This window comes from Malurus melanocephalus, unplaced genomic scaffold (genome assembly GCF_030028575.1).
Source record: "Malurus melanocephalus ecotype Western Australia unplaced genomic scaffold, MMel_1.1 scaffold_81, whole genome shotgun sequence".
NCBI classification, from domain to species: domain Eukaryota; kingdom Metazoa; phylum Chordata; class Aves; order Passeriformes; family Maluridae; genus Malurus; species Malurus melanocephalus.
The window spans coordinates 2,205,865-2,224,629 of NW_026623313.1; the positions used below are offsets into that span (position 1 = coordinate 2,205,865).

The 18,765-nt window shown below is 39.2% G+C and overlaps 1 protein-coding gene across 1 annotated transcript in view; it reads right to left on the reverse strand.

Moving 5' to 3' along the window:
• The window catches only part of FIGN (fidgetin, microtubule severing factor), a 99,539-nt gene that overhangs the window by 1,712 nt on the left and 79,062 nt on the right, over window positions 1-18,765 (reverse strand). Inside the window, exon 2 of the mRNA XM_057367654.1 lies at window positions 1-6,643. This exon is cut by the window's left edge and continues 1,712 nt beyond it. Within this exon, the coding sequence (XP_057223637.1) occupies window positions 4,395-6,643 (2,249 nt within the window). The 3' untranslated portion in view covers window positions 1-4,394. The remainder of the gene's footprint in view (window positions 6,644-18,765) is intronic.

Below are 18,765 nucleotides of genomic sequence, written 5' to 3' on the forward strand. Positions count from 1 at the left end.
CAGGAGTAATTCCTTTAAGTCAAAAGGGTTATACCACCTTCAGACTGGTGTAAGTGAAAGCGTAGGAGGCCCTACAACTTTTGGTGGCCTTGTTTTGTGACAAAGTGTATCCTTCAGATCTGAGTAATACACTCTCCCTTCGTGATGGAGTGCTTGAGAGAAAAATGCAGGGGGATTATAAGAACAGCCCTTTACCTGAAGTCATTTGTATTTGCAGACAGTGAAAACCCTGGTCATATCCCCAAATTTGCTTTCAATGTAGTAACATCTTGATGCAGGAATTAATTTGAAACTCTTTAACTACATGATCCCCTAAAGAAACATCCCATGAAAACCCACCTAGATATTGTGACCTTGTACCATTTTACAGAGCACAGCCTCCAAATAGCTGGTAAAGACACCCAGATGGTGTTTGGCCTATGTATTTTAGTCAGATGGTTGATTTTCCCCATGGTAGGTTTGTAATGCTCAAGAAAACATTTTGCCCATCTATCTGCATTTGAGTAGAATACAGACTGACTAACAGATAAATAATCCATGTGAAAGTAAATAGCCTTAAAGTAAACTGCCTTCACATTCCATTGATCAGCTCAGTCAGCAAACTTTTATATATTGTCACTAATGTTCTAAATATTTTGAAGAGAAACATGCCAGAAGTATAGAGTATTTCCATTTCTGTCTCACATAAGGTCATTATGAACTCCTCCTTGAATTGATATTGATCCTTCAGCTTGCAGGAATATTCCTCCAATTTATTTTACTTTTGTTGCTATAGGAATTGTTACTGAAGGTACAAGGAAGAAAAGGAGCTGATGCAGAATGGAACCCACACATATAAATACGACATAAAACATCTGCAGTGATAGGCTGACACAGCAGATGCTCTTTAACCATATCAGGTTCCTTAAAATTCAGGGTTGTGCCAGAGGCAGGAAGCCCCAGCCAACCCCCTGGGCATTTCTGTGGCAGCAGCCCCCAGCTCTGCCCAATTGTAAAAGACAACAAACAGCTTTCTACCATGGAAATGTCTAAGACCAGCAAATATTTCATCCTGAAATCACCATTAAAACATATTTTGTCTCTCTTCTCAAAAACAATCCTACCCTTCGGGACCCGCTCAAGTACAGGATCATGCTTCAGCCTTCCTGGGCCCTTGACTAGAAGGCTGCTGAGAGGGGTGAATGACCAGCAGCGTGCCAAAACCTGCTCACTAGGGACAAAACAGGGGCTGAATGTGGGAGGAGGAAGGAAAGCAATAGGAAGGACAGAACATGGCAGAGGGTTTAGCCATCTCAGCCCTGAATTCCATCAAAAGAATGGCCAGAAACCACTTGGAGAAGGATTGAGGTGCCTCTTGCCAGCAGTTCCTGGCCAAGCTCTCACCAAATTCAACAGGCACCCTTCCAAAGCTGCTGATAAGGAAAGATTTGGGTAACAACCCGGCTCTGTTTTCCTCTCCTTACAGCAGCTGTGATAAGGGTGAAGCTTTCCACTTCTGCTGCCCCAAAGCCGAATTGAGACCTGGAGAATGTGAGCATGTGTGTGTGGAACCTGCATTTTCACACCATTTCAGTTTCTGCCTGCTTCTCCCTTTGGTTAACATTGGAAAAATCTATTTCCCAGAGTGACTTTTTAAAGAGAATGACTTAAAGCTGGAAGCCAAAGGGACTGTCTATAATTTTGTTTGCTTTTGGTTTTGCCACTGGACAAAAAGAGGGGGGAAAAACACCCAGTGTGTATTTTTCGTTTTACAAGCTGCAAAAAGAATCTGTTAGGAGTCTAGTTGGGAAGAACAGTTTATCAAAACTTGTCTGAGACTTTTAAATGAGCACAGCTCAACGGCAGATATGAAAGGMAATGTCTAAGACAGAAATTGGGTCAGCGATCTGCAACAGTGTACTTGCCAGTGTGATCAGTGTGAACCTACAGCTAATGGGGACATCAGCATCTTCCAAATATGAAGATGGTGGAATGACCGGGGTGAAGAAGCAGCCTGTGGAGGTTTGGGGAAGCAGAAAGACTGGGTCATAACAAGGATCATATACTGTAATTGCTGTTAAAAAGAAAAAGAAAACAAAAAGAAGAAAAGCAGGTGATGTACTTAAGTCTTACTTTCTATATCCTTAATGAAAGGCACTGTTTTTAAAATGGTACTCTTATGCTTAAAACATAAAGTTTTAGATAGACAAAATGTTTGCCAGGAATCCATCTTAAATTAGATTTTGGTTTATTTGCTCTGGTTTTTAGCATGTTCTATCTAAATATATATATATATATCTTAAAAGAAAAATAAAGAAAAGTAATAATCAAGAGTCATAAATTTCCAGCAATATCACAAAATCCCTCATTAGCTTTCTGAATGCTAAATGTCTCCATTGATTTAACAAAACGGACAAGGTCTGTACAATTTTTGAGAAGACAAACATGACCTAGTAACAGATTGGTTTCTCTTTTCTTGGGGCTTTTCAGTGCATTTATTTAATGGTCTTGACGTACATTACTTAAGAGAAACATTAAATGCCAGTGCTTTGCAACAGTTTTGTTACTGTTTCTTTAAAGTAAACAAACAAAAAATACATTCAAAAAAGCAAGGCTGTTTTGTTCATGTGATGGCAGAGGCTTTGGGCAGCTGCAACACGCACGGCTCTTGCTCAGAGACATTACCCAACATCAGTCAGCTGTCACCAAAAGAGTTGCACAGAAAGCATTAAAGGATAAAAAGAAAGGGGGGYTGGGGTGGGGGAGAACTGAGCAAAATGCCACACATGCCAGCTAGTCTTTCCAGAAGGAAGACACTAGAATATGTATATTTGGGGGAGGAAAAAGGAGGGCGTAAAGAGCACTATCACAGAGAAAAACTTGACTTCAGGGGAAAAAACAGCAGCTCTCTGAAACTTGTTTAGCAGGTTCGCATTCCTAATGTAATCTGACTTGTGTTGGTGGTGTTTTTTGCCCTATTTCTAACTTTGCTTTCCAAGAGAAATGTAACAAAACTGAGGTAGAAATAATGGTGGGCACACTCCAGCCTGAAAGATTTCTAATGGATGCTAAATGAAGATTGCATTAAAGACAATGAAGCCATACGTACACAACAAAAACTCAACTTTACAGTTCAGGAAGGGAAGTAAATGTATTTTGAGGGTTCAGTTTTGCTTTGTTATTTGTACTGTTTGTTTGGTCACAGTCCACTGCACTGCTATAAACAGCTCTGCAACCCATAGCTCTGCCAGCGACCTACACTGATTCCACTCCCTACAGCTTCACCAAAATAGCCTCAAAACTACGACTAGAGCCATGCAACAAAGGCCAGCCGTCACAGCTTAAGGTAATTTGCCTCTCGGAATCCTACCAAATCTTACGTTTGACTGTTTCAGACGCTAACATAAACCGATTAAGTGGCTCTTTCATTCATCTATGCACCTTCTAAAAACTGTATCACATTATTATCAAGGAGCAATATGCTGAAAACTCTTACAGTTTACCAACAAGAAAAACCGCTCTGCTCTGGTTTGATGTGACAAATTGGCAAAAGAACCATTCCTGAACACTGGAAAATGCTTCTGTTTCTATTTTTAAAAACTGTAAAGCTTCAGTCATATCACACTAGTTTTTTTCCTGGATACATTCAAAGTAATTTTCCTTGCCATTTTCCAATTGTTGAGGTAAACATACATATTTAATATAAAGTAACATTGAAGCCTAGCCTATAACTCTCAGCAGTACATAGTGCTTTCAACACATTCCTTTGAGGTACTGTACAAATCACAATCACTTTCCTGAGTTTTTGCAGACAGAACATTAAAAGAAATGAACTGCAGAAATTAAGGTCCAGATTACCATTACCCTGTTTTACCTGTTCTTAGCTTACCACCACAGAACAGACAGGATTGAGGAATACTGTTGCTCTTAGAATAGCAAAAATCTGGCTCTCTGTCGCAACACAACCGTTCATCTCTTTAGTCCAATAATGTTTGAAGTTAAAGCTCTTTATATTAGCACATGCCACCAATGTAATTGTGAGGCAAACAAAAAATAAAGCACCACTTCAGGCACTTGACAGCAACTAAATCTCAAGAACAGCAGAATGGAATCAACACACAGGGTTCATGTCCTTCTGAAATCAACCCACTTGCACCTTGCTCCTTGGTGAGTATTGTCTAGCTTGAACAGAACTGAGCATCAACATGCGCTTTCTGTCATGTGTGGCTTTTTCAGATCAGCAGCTCTTGTTTGATGCACTTTTCCTTCAAGTATACCCTGGCTCTTTAGAGGCAAGGTAAATTGTAGTCTTCCCAGTACCCTTTGCAATTTTAACACTACTGAAAAGGGTTCTCTACCCCTATGTAGCAGATTCTGTGTGTGCCAACATTTGTTACAYTATTTTTTAAGTAGCATCACTGACTGCAACCAAACATTTTGTTCCATTCAACATATGTATCAAGCTCTTTTTGAGATATGCTAGGCTGTATCTTGCAGAAAGCATTTTCAAAGTCTTGATATGTAACTGGCCTCAACTGGCTGGGCATAATGGCTGAAAGGTCTGTGGCTGGCATGGCATGGAGTGGGCCCACCACGGCTTCCTGACACAAGTGAGCCACATCTAGTCCAGAAAAGCCTTCTGTGCGCTGGACAAGCAGTGCAACCTCCTTGTCATTGAGACAGTAATTGTGCTGTGAGAGCAGTTGTACTATTATCTGGTGTCTCGCTGTGCTGTCAGGAAGTGGGATTAAAAGTCGTTTCATGAAGTACCTTCGAAGAGATTCATCAATTTCTTCTGGCTTACTCGTGGCGCAAATTACTACTATTTGGTCCTCAGCAGAAGTCAGTACAGTGTCCAGCTGCATAAGGAACTCGGTTCTCATCCGACTTACTGGACTATGTTCTTCACTCACTTGAGAGGAAAGGAGCATATCAATGTCACTAACAAAAATCACCGATGGTTGGCGACACCTTGCCACGAGGAAGGAAGCGTGGACAATTTTTTCTCCTTCCCCTAACCACTTGGTGACAAGGCCAGAGCCAGTGATTTTGAAAAACGTGGCCCCCAGCTGACTAGCTATACATCTGCCCATTAATGTTTTGCCTGTTCCCCGAGGTCCAAATAAAAGGATGCTCCGAGGTAGAGCAGTCAGTCCATTGAATGCATCTGACCTCAATACTGGCCATAAAACCTCCTCCTTAATGACGGCCTTTACTAGATCTAGGCCAGCAATGTCGCTCCAGTCCACAGGAGGTCCTTGGTTGATAATCTCATTGGTAACAAGGTCAATGAGGTGTGTGTCAGTATTCTTCAGTTGCTCGTCCACAGAGTGGTTGGATGAGGTAGCTGCACGAAGTCCCGGGCCTTGCATTGGGTGAGGGAGGAGCTGCCTGTGCTCGTCACCGTGCTCATTCATTACTGGGGAGCTATACTTCCCAAACGAGTCACTCGATCTCGAACCCAGTGAGTTTTTAGCAGTACTATAGGATGGGGGTGTTAGAGCCCTACTGGACTGGCTACTGAATTTCCTTTGCTGTTCAGAGGACATTAGCTGCTTTGTTGGCTTAAATGCTAAGGATGATGTTTCAGCACTTCTGTCAAAACCATTCCCTCTGTTTGCATTTGAAATGCTGTTGTCTGGCATTCGATACATTGGACTCTGTGTAGATCTCTGTTGGCCATAGCTGTAATTTCCATAACTGGAGTCCATTTCTCCTTGCCCTGCCATGTAAAAAGCTTTCCTTTTGAGAGAGCTGGCTGAACTGTTTGTCAGGGCAGACGGTGCAATCGGCGTCAGACCGTGGCCCTGGTAGGAGTAGCTGGGGACAGTGGTTGGGGGCAGAGGGGTTGGAGCAGGGATTCCTGAAGGCAGGTAAGCCGAGGGTGGCGGGGCACCCCCGGGGCTGTACCCAGGGCCAACAGCAGTTTGAGGAGGATAACTGGCGGAAGGGTAGCTGTAACTGGAGAGGTTGGAGGTCCCGTTGTAGCCAGGGACGAGGGCTGGTGGTGGCGGCGGTGGCGGGGGCTGCAGAAGTCCCGAGCTATGCAGGGGGGATGGATGAGGGGATGGAAGTGCAGGTGCTGGCTGGCCGCTGTAACTGGTATGCAAGTATGAGCCGTTGTATCCTGTGGCATATTCCTGAGATGGGAGCCCTGAATGAAGACTGGGAACCGTGTGACTTCCACAGGTGCTGCTGGAGTAACTGGGTTCAGCCAGGTTACTGGCCACCCCAGGAGAGCTCCCAATGCTGGCTGAGACATCTGCGGGAGGGAGGGCTGCACTTACCCCAGCTTTGCTGGCGGTGATGACATCTGGGACACAGTTCATGGGATACACGCTCTCCGAGTTCAGGGATGGCTGCCAAGGCTCATTTTCATTCTTCCGACCGTTCACCAGCCCTGAGGGAGCTTCAGAGTAGTTGCTGAGAATGGGCCGCTCGGCCGGGCCTTCCAAAATACCGGAATATTTTTCTGCATACTTTTTCAGAAGGTTGGAGGCGGTCAGAGCCGAGATGTCATCGTTGGCCCAGGCGTACTGGTAGGTGCGCTGCAGGTGCCCCCGGTAGGCTTCCACCTTGTGGGCTGGGGACCGCGTGGTTGAAGTGATATCGAAGTGCTGTTCTGGCCACTGGGCATGCTCCGGCGTCCACTGCATCTTCAAGCCTAGGGCAGTAGGAAACAACAAAGTTAACAGTGACCTCAGCTTTTTCCATTTGTTTTAAAATGTGTTCTCAAACATACAGCCTGTGAACTTTTTCAGCTCTCCGAAACACTGTACTTAACACCACCAGTCCTTGAGGAAAAAATGTAATGCCCTTATGAAGTGGTACGGTTGGTTTGTTGCAGGCACACAAGCATAGCCAAATTTTTTGCCAATTCAGTAGGGGGTTATTTTTTTTCTTAAAAAATATAGGTAATGTTACAGTTCTCAAAGTAATTAAATAAAACTCAGTATATTTTAAATACTCAGGGTGGAGATTTGCTGTTAATATAACAAGGCATCCAACTGCTCTGTCCTCTTTCATCACTGTTTCAGTTTTATATTTTAACCAATATAAAAATATGAGACACAGCTGACAGATCACATCTAGGATACCTCTCTTATTTGGTACTGAACACCTAGTTAGCAGAGTATAATGCACCCTGCGCAGAACAATATGACACAGACATAGCAGGTCATTCCATAATCCAACTCTCATCTAAAGTGGTCCACGACAGTTTCAAATCTGCTTCGTGGAGTGCAGCAAAGCAATCTCCCAGGCAGCGCTCTGTCGCTTTCATCACACAAAGCCTACAACTCGGTATGAATTACAACTGGCTCCTTTCTGCCTCTCAGTTCTGTTGTTGAGGGTCTGGAAAAAAAAAAAACAAGCATGACTTGTCTGTCGGTCTCTTGCTTGCTTTCTCTTCCCCTCCTCTGCTTCACAGCCTCCAGGGTACAAAGAAAGAGGGTTAAAGAAAAAAAAATAAAGGAAAAAAAAAAAAAAAAAAAAAAAAAAAAAAAAAAAAAAAAAAAAAAAAAAAAAAAAGAAAAAAAAAGCCAATGTCATTTTAAAACAATTAATCATTAAATAATGCAATGTGAATTATCCCTCATCCTCATAATCCACTGCAATGGGTAAGATCAATTTACAAGTGTTAAGATAACCCCCTCCAACTTGTACCTATGCATGGTACACATTGCTGGGTTTTGTACAGCTGTATCAAATAGACTTCCTTAATCTCTCTCGTATTACCAAAAGTGATTTTTGCAAACAGTCTTGTGCCCTCTGGCACAGATTCCCTGATAAGGAGGAGGCCTAGTCGAAATGAAGCATCTGTGGCACTAGCTCCCCTCTGAATTACTGCAGTCTATTTTGACAGCTTCTACCCCCTCCTGTTTCTCTCCCCAACCCCTTTAGCTCTTCATTGCCTGACTCTGGCATCTGACATGGCCAGCTTAGCCTCGCTGAGCTAAACCTAACACAGCACACAGTTTGGTAACAGAATGGCATGTTTATTCCCTTCTGACTCCCTCTTCCTTGTTTGCAAAACCACTGCACCAGACACTGGAAGTTAATTAGCAGGATGATGCTGTGCTAATTGTGTTAATTTACAAGGTTTTAGTCAAAGAGAATCATGCCAGGGCTGGCACTGCTGTCATGCTTCCGACTTAATGATTAAGAAATACTGAAAACAAGGTGGGAAGGACTGCAGTAATTACACAATAAATGAATAAAGCAACAGATTCATTTGCAATTATATTTTATTGTGGTTGCACTCATTTGCATTTGGATTCTYCTTTTTTTTTTTTGGATTCACGTATTTGCAAATCACCAAATCATTTAAATTTAGGCTGAAAATGGCAAAGTACTCTAACTGAGCCTTATATTTTATTAGTACAACTATAGCAAATCTCACTCCCCCYGAGCGTGCCATTGATTACTCATGGAATTTTTTTTTGTCCTGAGCATTCTCTTCAGCTCTCATTTTTCAAACACTTTGACAACTTGAGAAAAATGTCTGTTAACAATTAAACAGTTATCCTAGAAAAGTTAATTCAAAGAAGTGCTTTTGACAAATGCAGCTTTGAGACTGAGGTTTTTTCAGATTTATTTCTTTCATTTAGCATTAATATAATATAATATATTTTGCTAATTGTTTCTGACGTTTCAACCACTGCCTTTCAGAGGGAGTAAGTTTATCATGAAATTGGGAGAAATTATAGAAATCATGTATTTAAATAATTGCATTTTAAAATGAAATTTTAATGAGAAACTATCAGAAGTTTCCAGAAATCACACTTTGTTAAATTCTGCTGGAAATCTGAAGAGTAAATCACCAATAGCCAATTGCAAGTACTCAGTATCCGAAACTTTCTAATATAATAGGAACTACCACAAGCWTTTTTAAAAGCCAAAAATCTTAATGTATCTGTAATGTAGAACTGCATGACAGCATACAAGTTCACCGCCCCATTAAAAAAAAGCCACATAAAACAAACAAACAAACAAAACATATCCCTGTCCTGCAATGTTTGGCTTATAAGGTTACCAAAATACTGAAAGCTTCTCTTACAGAGATGCAGAAAAACTTGAGTAGGCTGATGTTTCACTGGATACTAATGAACAGATGCCATGGGCAAGACTATTTGCAAAGAATGCACTAAAGCAGCAGTGAAACTTTGGAAGAAGAAGGCAACATAGACATGGATGGCACAGAGAACCTGATAAGGCTGTACTTGTACTGCAGTTAATGAATATGCTTTTGGAACATTGTTTTTAACTGCTTCTAAAAGCAAGCCTATTCAACTTAAAGAGATAAAAGAATGCACTGGGTCAGAGCTCAACAATGTATATCACACACTACCTACTTTGTAAGCTTTTCAAAATACCTTTCAAAAATACTTTAAAAGTTTCATCAGTTGGTCTTTTTTATTTAGAATGGATCATGTGTTTTTTTAAAATAAAACAATTAAATTTATAGTCACGGGATATGTATTTGGATTGTGTGAAAAKTCAATTCTTTGGATTGTATTTTTCTAGATTAATTTCTTTTTCTTATTATGAGGCTGCGAAAGAATGTCAGAAAATCTAAATTATCCATTATAAGATGAGAGAGAAATCACATCATCAGCATTCTTTATTTAGAATAATTGCTAGATAGACCAGGAGTTTCACATTGTCATGCTATCTTTGGATATGCTCACTGAACAATAATTGAAAGTTTATTTATTGATGCATATTAAATACCAGTGCATTAAACAGAGCCTGTAAAGGCAGGATTARGCTTTGATTAGATAAGCTTAAGAGAACAGGACTGCTCTCATCCCATGAAACATGAGCATTTATTCCAGCACATCACAATCATTAGTGTTATTTGGAAGCATAGGTTAATAGTTAACCATAAGCATATTTTTTGCATTAGTAAGCAGTGAAGAAATCTGTATTTACATGAAGTCTACTGGAATGGTCTGGACTGGGGAGCACAAAAAGCCATTTCCTAAATTTGATATTAATTTACAAAGCAGAAAACTTTTGCTAGATTTGACTCTATTTGATAATAGTTCACAAGTTGTTTGACAAAAGTCAAATGTCTGATTTAGGAGAAAAAAAGAAGAAGCAGCTGTAGTACCTTCTAATTACACAAACATTCCTCTTCCCTCTCCCCACCCCCAGCCCCAAACTGCTGAATGTTTATAGCCACTTTCTCTCCATATTTCACATTGTATTTTATTAATTGCTTTTTGTTTGAGCTGATACATCTTTCTGCATTTCTTTTGTTAGGAATCCAAATGCTGATATAAACATCTAAAATCAGGTAAATGAGGGCATATTTAGAGGTTGCATTTTTTTATTTTAGTGTAATTTAAACTCTGACATAAACCACAGAGGTGCAGATAGTGCATTTGCTTAATAACTTCCTGAAAATCTGGAAGCAATGCGAGGCTGAATGTATTAAAAAAAAAAAAAAAATCTTTGCTAACTTAGGAATCCTCTGAACTATCGACATTTTTGAACCGTGTAAAGTGTGCTGGTATGGGCTGTAAAAGGCRAAAGGAAAGGATTCTGTTCTTTAAGTACAGGTATGTACTTATCAGAGAATTGCTTTTAAGATAAATTTAATACATTATATAGAGAGGCACTGCAGTCTTTTTTAGCAGTATCTATTTCTCCTTGTCCTGACAGCCTTGCTATACATCCCTGCTCCATAATTCTTCCAGTTGGATCTATCTGGATTACATTTAAAGTAATTATAGACAACAATTTCATTATGGAATTACTTTGAATTAAATGTTTGACCATTTTCCCCCTTCTAATATTGTCCACTTAGTCTGAAAACAGAAAATCTAATGCACAATACTTCATCAGTTGGACATATAATAATTCCATATGGCCGAAAGCCATTTACATATTCAGACCTATGAATTAAAATGAACAAACAAACCAAAAGGAAAAAAAAAATGCCAGAGTTATGAAAAAATACTATTGCAATCTGAACACAAAAAGGAACAAGCAACATCCTACATATCCTTGCTGTCCAAAGGGGCCTGATCCTGCTGGGAGCTCAGATGAGTTTGTGCATACAAAGAACCCCCCAGTGCTGGTGCCCTCAGGTCAAAACTTCTCGTCCCCTTACAGGATTATATATGTCAAAAAAATAAATAACTAGCCTTTGCTTTCAATTTAAATACTAAATTTTCTGTTGAAAACAGGCATGGAAACATGGTCCAGAAATAGGACCACACTGGGTAAGAACACCACAAAGGTTTTGCAGCATCCCAACTCACCAACTTGGCTAGCAGCAATGTGCTTTAGACAAAGGACTTAAGTAAACCTCTCATCTATTCACACTTCTAATAAAATAATCACAATAAAATTAAATCATATGCAGCTGTGGATTTCTGAAGATCCTGGCAGAGATGCTGGTGAAAAAAAAMCTTAAATGTCCCAGCTACTGTGTGCAAGGCACTAGAAACAGGGCAGCAACCAACCTTCCCCATCAGCTACCGAAGTTTCAGTTTGGAACAAGGGCCTTCAGCTGCTCTTTCAACATACCTGAGGCAAAAGAAAATAACATTTCTCTTCTTGTGGTCTCTCTATTCCTGCCCTGTTCACCCCTGCAGTGCATAGGTCCTACCAGGCACACATCTGCAGCTTCYTTTGCAAGCATCAGGAGCTCAAGCAGGTTCTTAACTTTGTCATTAAATATGATCCAAGCAACTGCCTAATGTGCTGTTGGAAAGGCTGGACTGCACCAGAGGTGAACAAGTAAACGAGATGCTTCTGGTAAGCWTCCATAGCAGATGGTTAGGAGCACACTGCTGCAAGGTAGGAAACAACTCCAAAGGCACAGCTCTAAGTACCACCAACAATTGTCCCTCTAGACTTGAAAACTGATGTGAACTGCATCACTTTGGATAGCTTACACATTTAGCCTAAGACCCCAAAAACTGTCCCTGACCACTCAACTACTACCCTCAGCCCTGTCCCCAGTTATTCAAGACACTGAGTATTTACACAACAGGCCATAATGGTTTTGGCCAAGGGTTTGCCTCTCGTGGACATATGGAGATTGGCTCTGCCAAAAGAACTATCGACTTGAACAGTACTTCATTGGGAACATGACAGTRCACCTCAAACCCCTTATTTCACTGAGAGCTGAAGGTGGCAGTACTTTGAGGATCAGGCTCTAACTAAAGCCACATTTTAAAGTCCTTCTTAAGTATGGGGCAGAGCTGAATAAATGAGTCATGCTGTAACCGCTGTTCAAGATGTAGGACACACAGCTCTCTGGATTTGTACTAAATCTGATAATATTTTATAAGACTGTATACTGTCATATGTCCTGTAATAATAAAAATTAATTCAAGATAAAACAATTCTTTTACACTCAATTTTTTATTAATAAGCATAATTTTGGCTGTTTGAAGATAGTGCAACTGATCTCTCTTAATTGGAAACAGGAGGGATTTTGAAGAGTGGATTGAGCTAATTATGTTTTGCAAGGGGAAAAAAAAAAGAAAGAAAATGATTCCCACATTTATTTTCTAATTACTCAGTGAAGACCTCTGCTCTAGTCCATGAGGAACTCCTTTGACGTCAAAGGACTCGGTGGGAGGATGAGCCTCCAACTGAGATGCCCAGCTGTACAGTCCCAACTTTGTAAGCTTTTTTTCAGTAAGTGGCAGTCACAAACTCACAAAAACAGGCCTGGAAAGTGCTCTCAGCGTTTTCTTGGTAGGGGTCTGTTCTTCCTCTTATTATATATGCATGCCCCACGCATCAGTGGGAGCAAGCTGTTGGCAGGRTATTTACAATATGATTTCGATCTAGCAAGGATAATGAAAGCATTTCGATCTTTAAAACAAAACACTTAAATCATGAGTAATATTGAGGATCACATATATGTCAACAGCACTTAAAGATAAAAGCAGTAAGAAAAACACAACACATTTCATGAGAGCCCGAACCAGTTAAAAACTAAATTCCCCACACGAAATCTCAAACTGATACAATCTAGTTATCTAACTTAAACGCTGTCAAATGATTATTCTTTTAAAATCGCACTTTCACACCTTACAACAGCAAATTGCAATACATCTACAGCAAATGAGTTCTCTCCCCACCAGCCCCCTCCCTGCCATTTACATAAAGCAGCCTTTGATAGTCACAAAGACTTTTCTGGCTAAACAGCCTTTAGAAGATCCATTAGCTTCAAAGGCCTTAAGAAATAGAAATAAGGAGAAATAATAGTCAAGCAAGCACAGGGAAAGTAGATCCAGGGATGCCAGTAGCATGTGTAGGCAGCAGAAGCGGGCAGGATCCGGAGGGCAGCCCTGCAGCAGYGCACAGAGGGGCTGGAAGGGACTGGAGCCATTCCTGAGGCACTGCCGGGATCTCCCAGGATCGCCCACCTCTCTGAGCAGCAATCCCCACAAAAACATTCCCAGCTCAGGACTCCATCTCTGCCGTGTAATCACATGGATGCACGATCATCGTGTACCTTAAGTAAAACCATTTATGCAAACGTGTGTTGGAACCCATCTATGTAGAGAATTTGTCATATTTGTGATTAATTACTGTTTATCTTTGAAATATTTTATTAGATCAGTCTGCCCTCACCATACTAACTTGCTCATAACACTTTTCTAAACCAACTGAAAAGGACATTTGTGAAAACAAKAAYTGAATTTTCTTTTACTCCGTCATGATGATGCTTCCTGCCAGGATTTACATTTTTAAGCTGTTTTTGTCAAGTAGCTCTGAACAGTGCCGTGCCTTTTCAATGCCAAATGAATAAGACCATAATMATTTCTGAGAGAATGCTCAGAAGAACATTAGTTGTAAACAAATGTAAACATAACTTATACGAAAAAAATTACTTTTTGCAATCCACTGAACACACACTTAGAGCTATAATGTATTTTTAAAAGATTTAATATACCGCACAATCTGCAATTTATGCCCATATTAACATGAAAATCAGTATAACTGCTGCAGGATAACCAGTGATTCTGAGAATTAGAATATTCACATGATAAAATATAATAATGAATGAATATGAAGTTTTGGCCACTTGGCACAAGTATTTATGCATATTTGAAAATGCAAAATATTTTAGACCTAGAGTGTGATTGTGATCCACCGAAGTGCTTATTTCAAGGCTCAAATAAACCCAAGTGAAGCTTTCAGAAGTGCAGTAAAATGCACACTCTCTTTTTAAGCAACAAAATAGCAGAAGTAGCCTTTTATTTGGTTTCCCTTCAAGAAGTGGAGTTTGAGGCACATTTACCTTGAAAGAGCACAACACAAATCCTTAAAAGCAGAGCAGACAAAATACCTTCATGCTTTATCGTGTTTCTTACATAATCAACTGAAGCAGGTGAAACACAAAACCCTGAACTTGATTTTTAGCAAGTAAGTGAGAGGCAAAAGGAATAAATTTTCAGCACTAGGGAGCCTGTCATGGAACATTTGGATCTTGACCTAAACACTTCCAGGGGAAAAAAACCCTTAATATCTGAAAATTATAATTTTCAAATATAGAATTCTATTATTTTTTCTTTTTTTTTGCTAATCATGTTTCAGTAAATTGTTTCCTTTTACTCTTTCATTCACACTTTGAATTGCTTTGGTTCATTGCCACTAATAAAGCTTTTTTTAAAACCTTTTTTCATGTATCGTAAATCCATTAAGACAATTTCCTTCTTAAGCTCACTTCCTTTTGCCAAATGAAGATCATCAGGACATACCACACGTGTCCAAAGGGACAGCAGAGCTAATGAATATGTATGTTTTATGTCACAACAGAGCACTCCCCTTGTTCTGCAGTATCGACCTTCTCTTATGTGAGTAAATAACAGGTGAGCACTTGTGCATGAGGATAAATGGGGTTAAAACTGCCATACAGGGACATACTTTATTTGAACAAAGTGGGTGCACAATAAATAGAGATTTAACTGACGCTGAATTATTTTTATATCATGTTGTTCCAAAATGTTAGAATATCACCTTGCTTTCAAACACAAAACCAAGTTACACAGCAAGAGTTATTTAAAATATATTTCCCTTCAATTAACAGCARCAGCACTCTGTATAAATTCCACTATGATACAATTTTAATAGATTTTTCACTCATCATACTTCAAAAAAAAGTATGTATGTTCCATAGCTCTATGTATAGCAACAAAAGGTTAATTCCAGAGATTAATCTAGCCAGCTCTATTTTCTTTACAAATATGAAGGCAAAGATCAATTTCAATAAGTTTCAAATAACTCTAGTCATGTTTGACCCACTACATTCAACTAACAAAAGTGAAAAAGAAAATTTATATGGGCCAGTAACACAATGCTCCAGCCTGCAAGCAGGACTACTGCTTTCCTTTTAAAGCACTTATTTGAAAACCTGCCCTTATAGGAAAGGTATGAACAGTTGCTTTACTCAGATTAGAGTACCTCTGCTAATTAGCTAAATGAGAACAAATACTGATTAAATGTATATATAGAAGTAATCTGATACTCAAGGAGAAAAAAAAAAAAAAACCCTTAACATGTGTCCACGGTGTACAAAGCTTACACAAAAAATGTTTATGTTATTTATGCTTTTTGGCAATCTGCACATTAATTTTTAATGAAATAGTAAAGAGATGTTGCGTCTCACACTTCAGTAAAAATATTCTATAACCAGGACTGGTTGACATAGTGCATTAATTCAGTGTCCTTCACTCCTGGGACCTGTGTATAATTTAGTCCAGCCTGAAGAAAATAACTTTGATCTGAAGGCTGTAGAAAAAGCTACATATGAAATGAGTTTTGGTGGGTTTAGTGTTGTTTCTTATATACAAGACGACATATGAAGATAAACTGCTTTAGAATGCTCCTGACATGGCCCAGGATTAAGAGCAGGGAGCTCTTAGCAGAGCTCATCCACTCTCTCCCTTTTTCCCATCGTACCAGACACACACCACACACATTTCTCTCTACTATACACATCAGAGCAGCTAGCGCTGGCACACACTGTCTTTCCAAAGAGAATATCCTGTGCAAAAGGACTGTATTATCAACCTGTACACTGATTTGCTGTCTCCATTAAAAAAAAAACCCAAACAGACAACAATGTCTACATTACAACATGAGCGATCACGTTGTTGTAAGAAGGATGGTGTTACCACATGGACCCCGAGATTTCCTCCCCAGGGTAGGGAACACCTAAGCCAAGTCATCAGAACTGTACTAATCACGCTCTTAGGGAAAACAGAGCTCCGGCACAGCTCCTTCCCCGGCTCGGCTGCGTGAGCAGCTGACCCTTCCTTTCCTTCCTGCTCCCCCCAAAGCAGAGAAACAAGATTAAAAGCAGCAGCACAACCAAAGAACTGACATCCTAGAAAAAACTAAGCTGAGATAAATCTTTTCCCCACTTAAACCTTTCAATTATTGTATTTCACAAATTCCAAAGGTTCTTTCTTGCTCACTCAATAAAACATATCTGAGTTAACTACTGAAAAATGGAATATAGCCAATTTTTTGCATGCTCTTGGCTTGGGACTTACTGTATTATTTCCTGAGCATTTGAAAGGAACTATATAGATTGTTCAGTTAGCTTGACAAATTATCTGGGGGACGGAGAGAGGAGGAACAGGGAATTTTCTATAGACAAATATAGAAATCTCTCATTCTCTCTCTGTGTCTCCATTTATATATTTTAGACACACAGGCATCAAGGCACCAGAGAAAGAATGTCTCAGCTGAGAAATTGAACTCTGTGTATGCTGATACTTATTCCATATTCCTGGAAAGAGTGGTAAGAAAAAGAAACTAACTCCTGATATTAGATGTTGGTTCTCCTTTCTCAAAAAAAAAAAAAAAAGCAACAGTTCATCCTGCAACAGGAAAAGTTGAGCCATGTCCTCAGACACACAGTATGTCACTGAGAGGGTGCAAAGGCATATTCAGAGGGCAGAAAAAAATAACCTGATGGTTTTAAAAACAGAAAGTATAGCGCCCAGCTGACAAAATGTCACATTCTCTTGCAGCCATCACACAAATTTAGCCATTTCTGTAAAAGGCCTTCAAGAAGCAACAAAAATCTAAACCATGCAATGATTATATCAATAACTAGCTGAGTACTGTTGATAGCTTAAATAACAATAAACTGTKTTATTTTTCTGTAATTTTGTCCATTGTCTTATTGCATATGTAGTCGCCTAATGATGAAATACTTTTAAAATTTGCTTCAGGGTACAGAAGTCAAGCTCCACTGATTAGCATCTCAAAGCACACTACAGGCACACATTTGTATAGCTGAATAATAGCACTTGTGTTTGCATGCTGCTAAAAAAAAACCCACCCCCCCCCCTCCACTATTTTACTTGATGTTTGATGATGTACACTGATGAAAGTCCTTTCTCTCACAAAATATATATTATATATAACAGCTAATGGTAAGAATTTCAAAGACAGAAATTCAAAGGTAGAAAGGCAATCACAAAAAGAAACCAAAAAGGGGTGTTGATGCCAATACAAGATACCTAGACCTCAAGTTCATGGGCTTGATTCCTCTGTCAATTTTCTGGTTTGAAGTCAAAAGAACTACTGAAGTTTACAATTTGTTGCAAAGGAGATAAATGTGCCACATGAAAATGTGTTAATTACACAAATGATATTTTACTCACCAGTATTTGGAGTTTAGGTCATGTGTTTAATAAAAATGCATCACAGAAAATATTTCATTAAAATCTTGATAGAGAGTTCTGATATTTGCTGCACTAGCTCAGTCTCTGATTAATTTCCTATGTCTAATTAGGTGGCATTCAAATTTTATTGAATGTGAACCTGCCTAAAATTTGCTGTAAACTGACAGGACAGTGTCTGATTTCAGCCACACTCTGAGACTAYAGTCCAACAAATGGTTTTCAGCAGTACTGCATCCTTCTCTCTGCATCTCCCTCTGCCATTTTTCCAGGCATAATTTATTACAAGATTTTAGTTACGAAACTCTCCCTATAACTTTGTGTTAAATAATATTAGAAAAGCGCATCCACATTGATTTAGTATTAAAAATGCTATACACCATCAACAGGAACATTAGAATTTTACTAGGTATTAAGCAATAATAAGCTTAAATAATTTTTTCTATTAACACTTTTCATCCAGAATGTGTAAGTAACATATAGGAATGATTTAAAGAATGCTTAGCATCAATGGAATTAAAAGCACTTAGCATCAAGAATTAAGTTCATGAACAAATGAATATGCACTGAAGTATTCGATATCAGTAGTACAAATTTATTAAAAGTTGCTTTTGCTTCAGAAAAAAAAATAAATTTAAACTTAAAACAAAGWCCAGATTGAATTATGAGGTACTGTGAATGCTGTGAGAGTTTTGTGATTGCATGTAAAAGATTTACAGATCTGTAAAAGATTTACAGATAACAATTGAAAGGTGCATTACACTAATCAGAGGAATGCATAACCTCTGCAAAGCAGGTAGGAGTGAATCATTTTAATTTTCTCTCTTCTTACAGTTTTACATTATTACACAAGGGAAGCAGAGGAAACCTAAATATGACCCTATTTAGATATACTAACTGAAAAGCCTTTGTAGAATTTTTAAGCAAACAGGATTGTGCTTCCAATGCTGCCCATCTAGTTTTCCAATGTGTTAAATTGGATGGCTACTTGGACAGCTCTCTATTCATTACTGAACTGTGGAAAGGAAACACAGAGGTGGCATTTTCCTTTTAAACCATCTAATGCCTTGTAGCCAGATTCCAAAGCATCAAGGGGAGATTTCTTTTTTTTTTT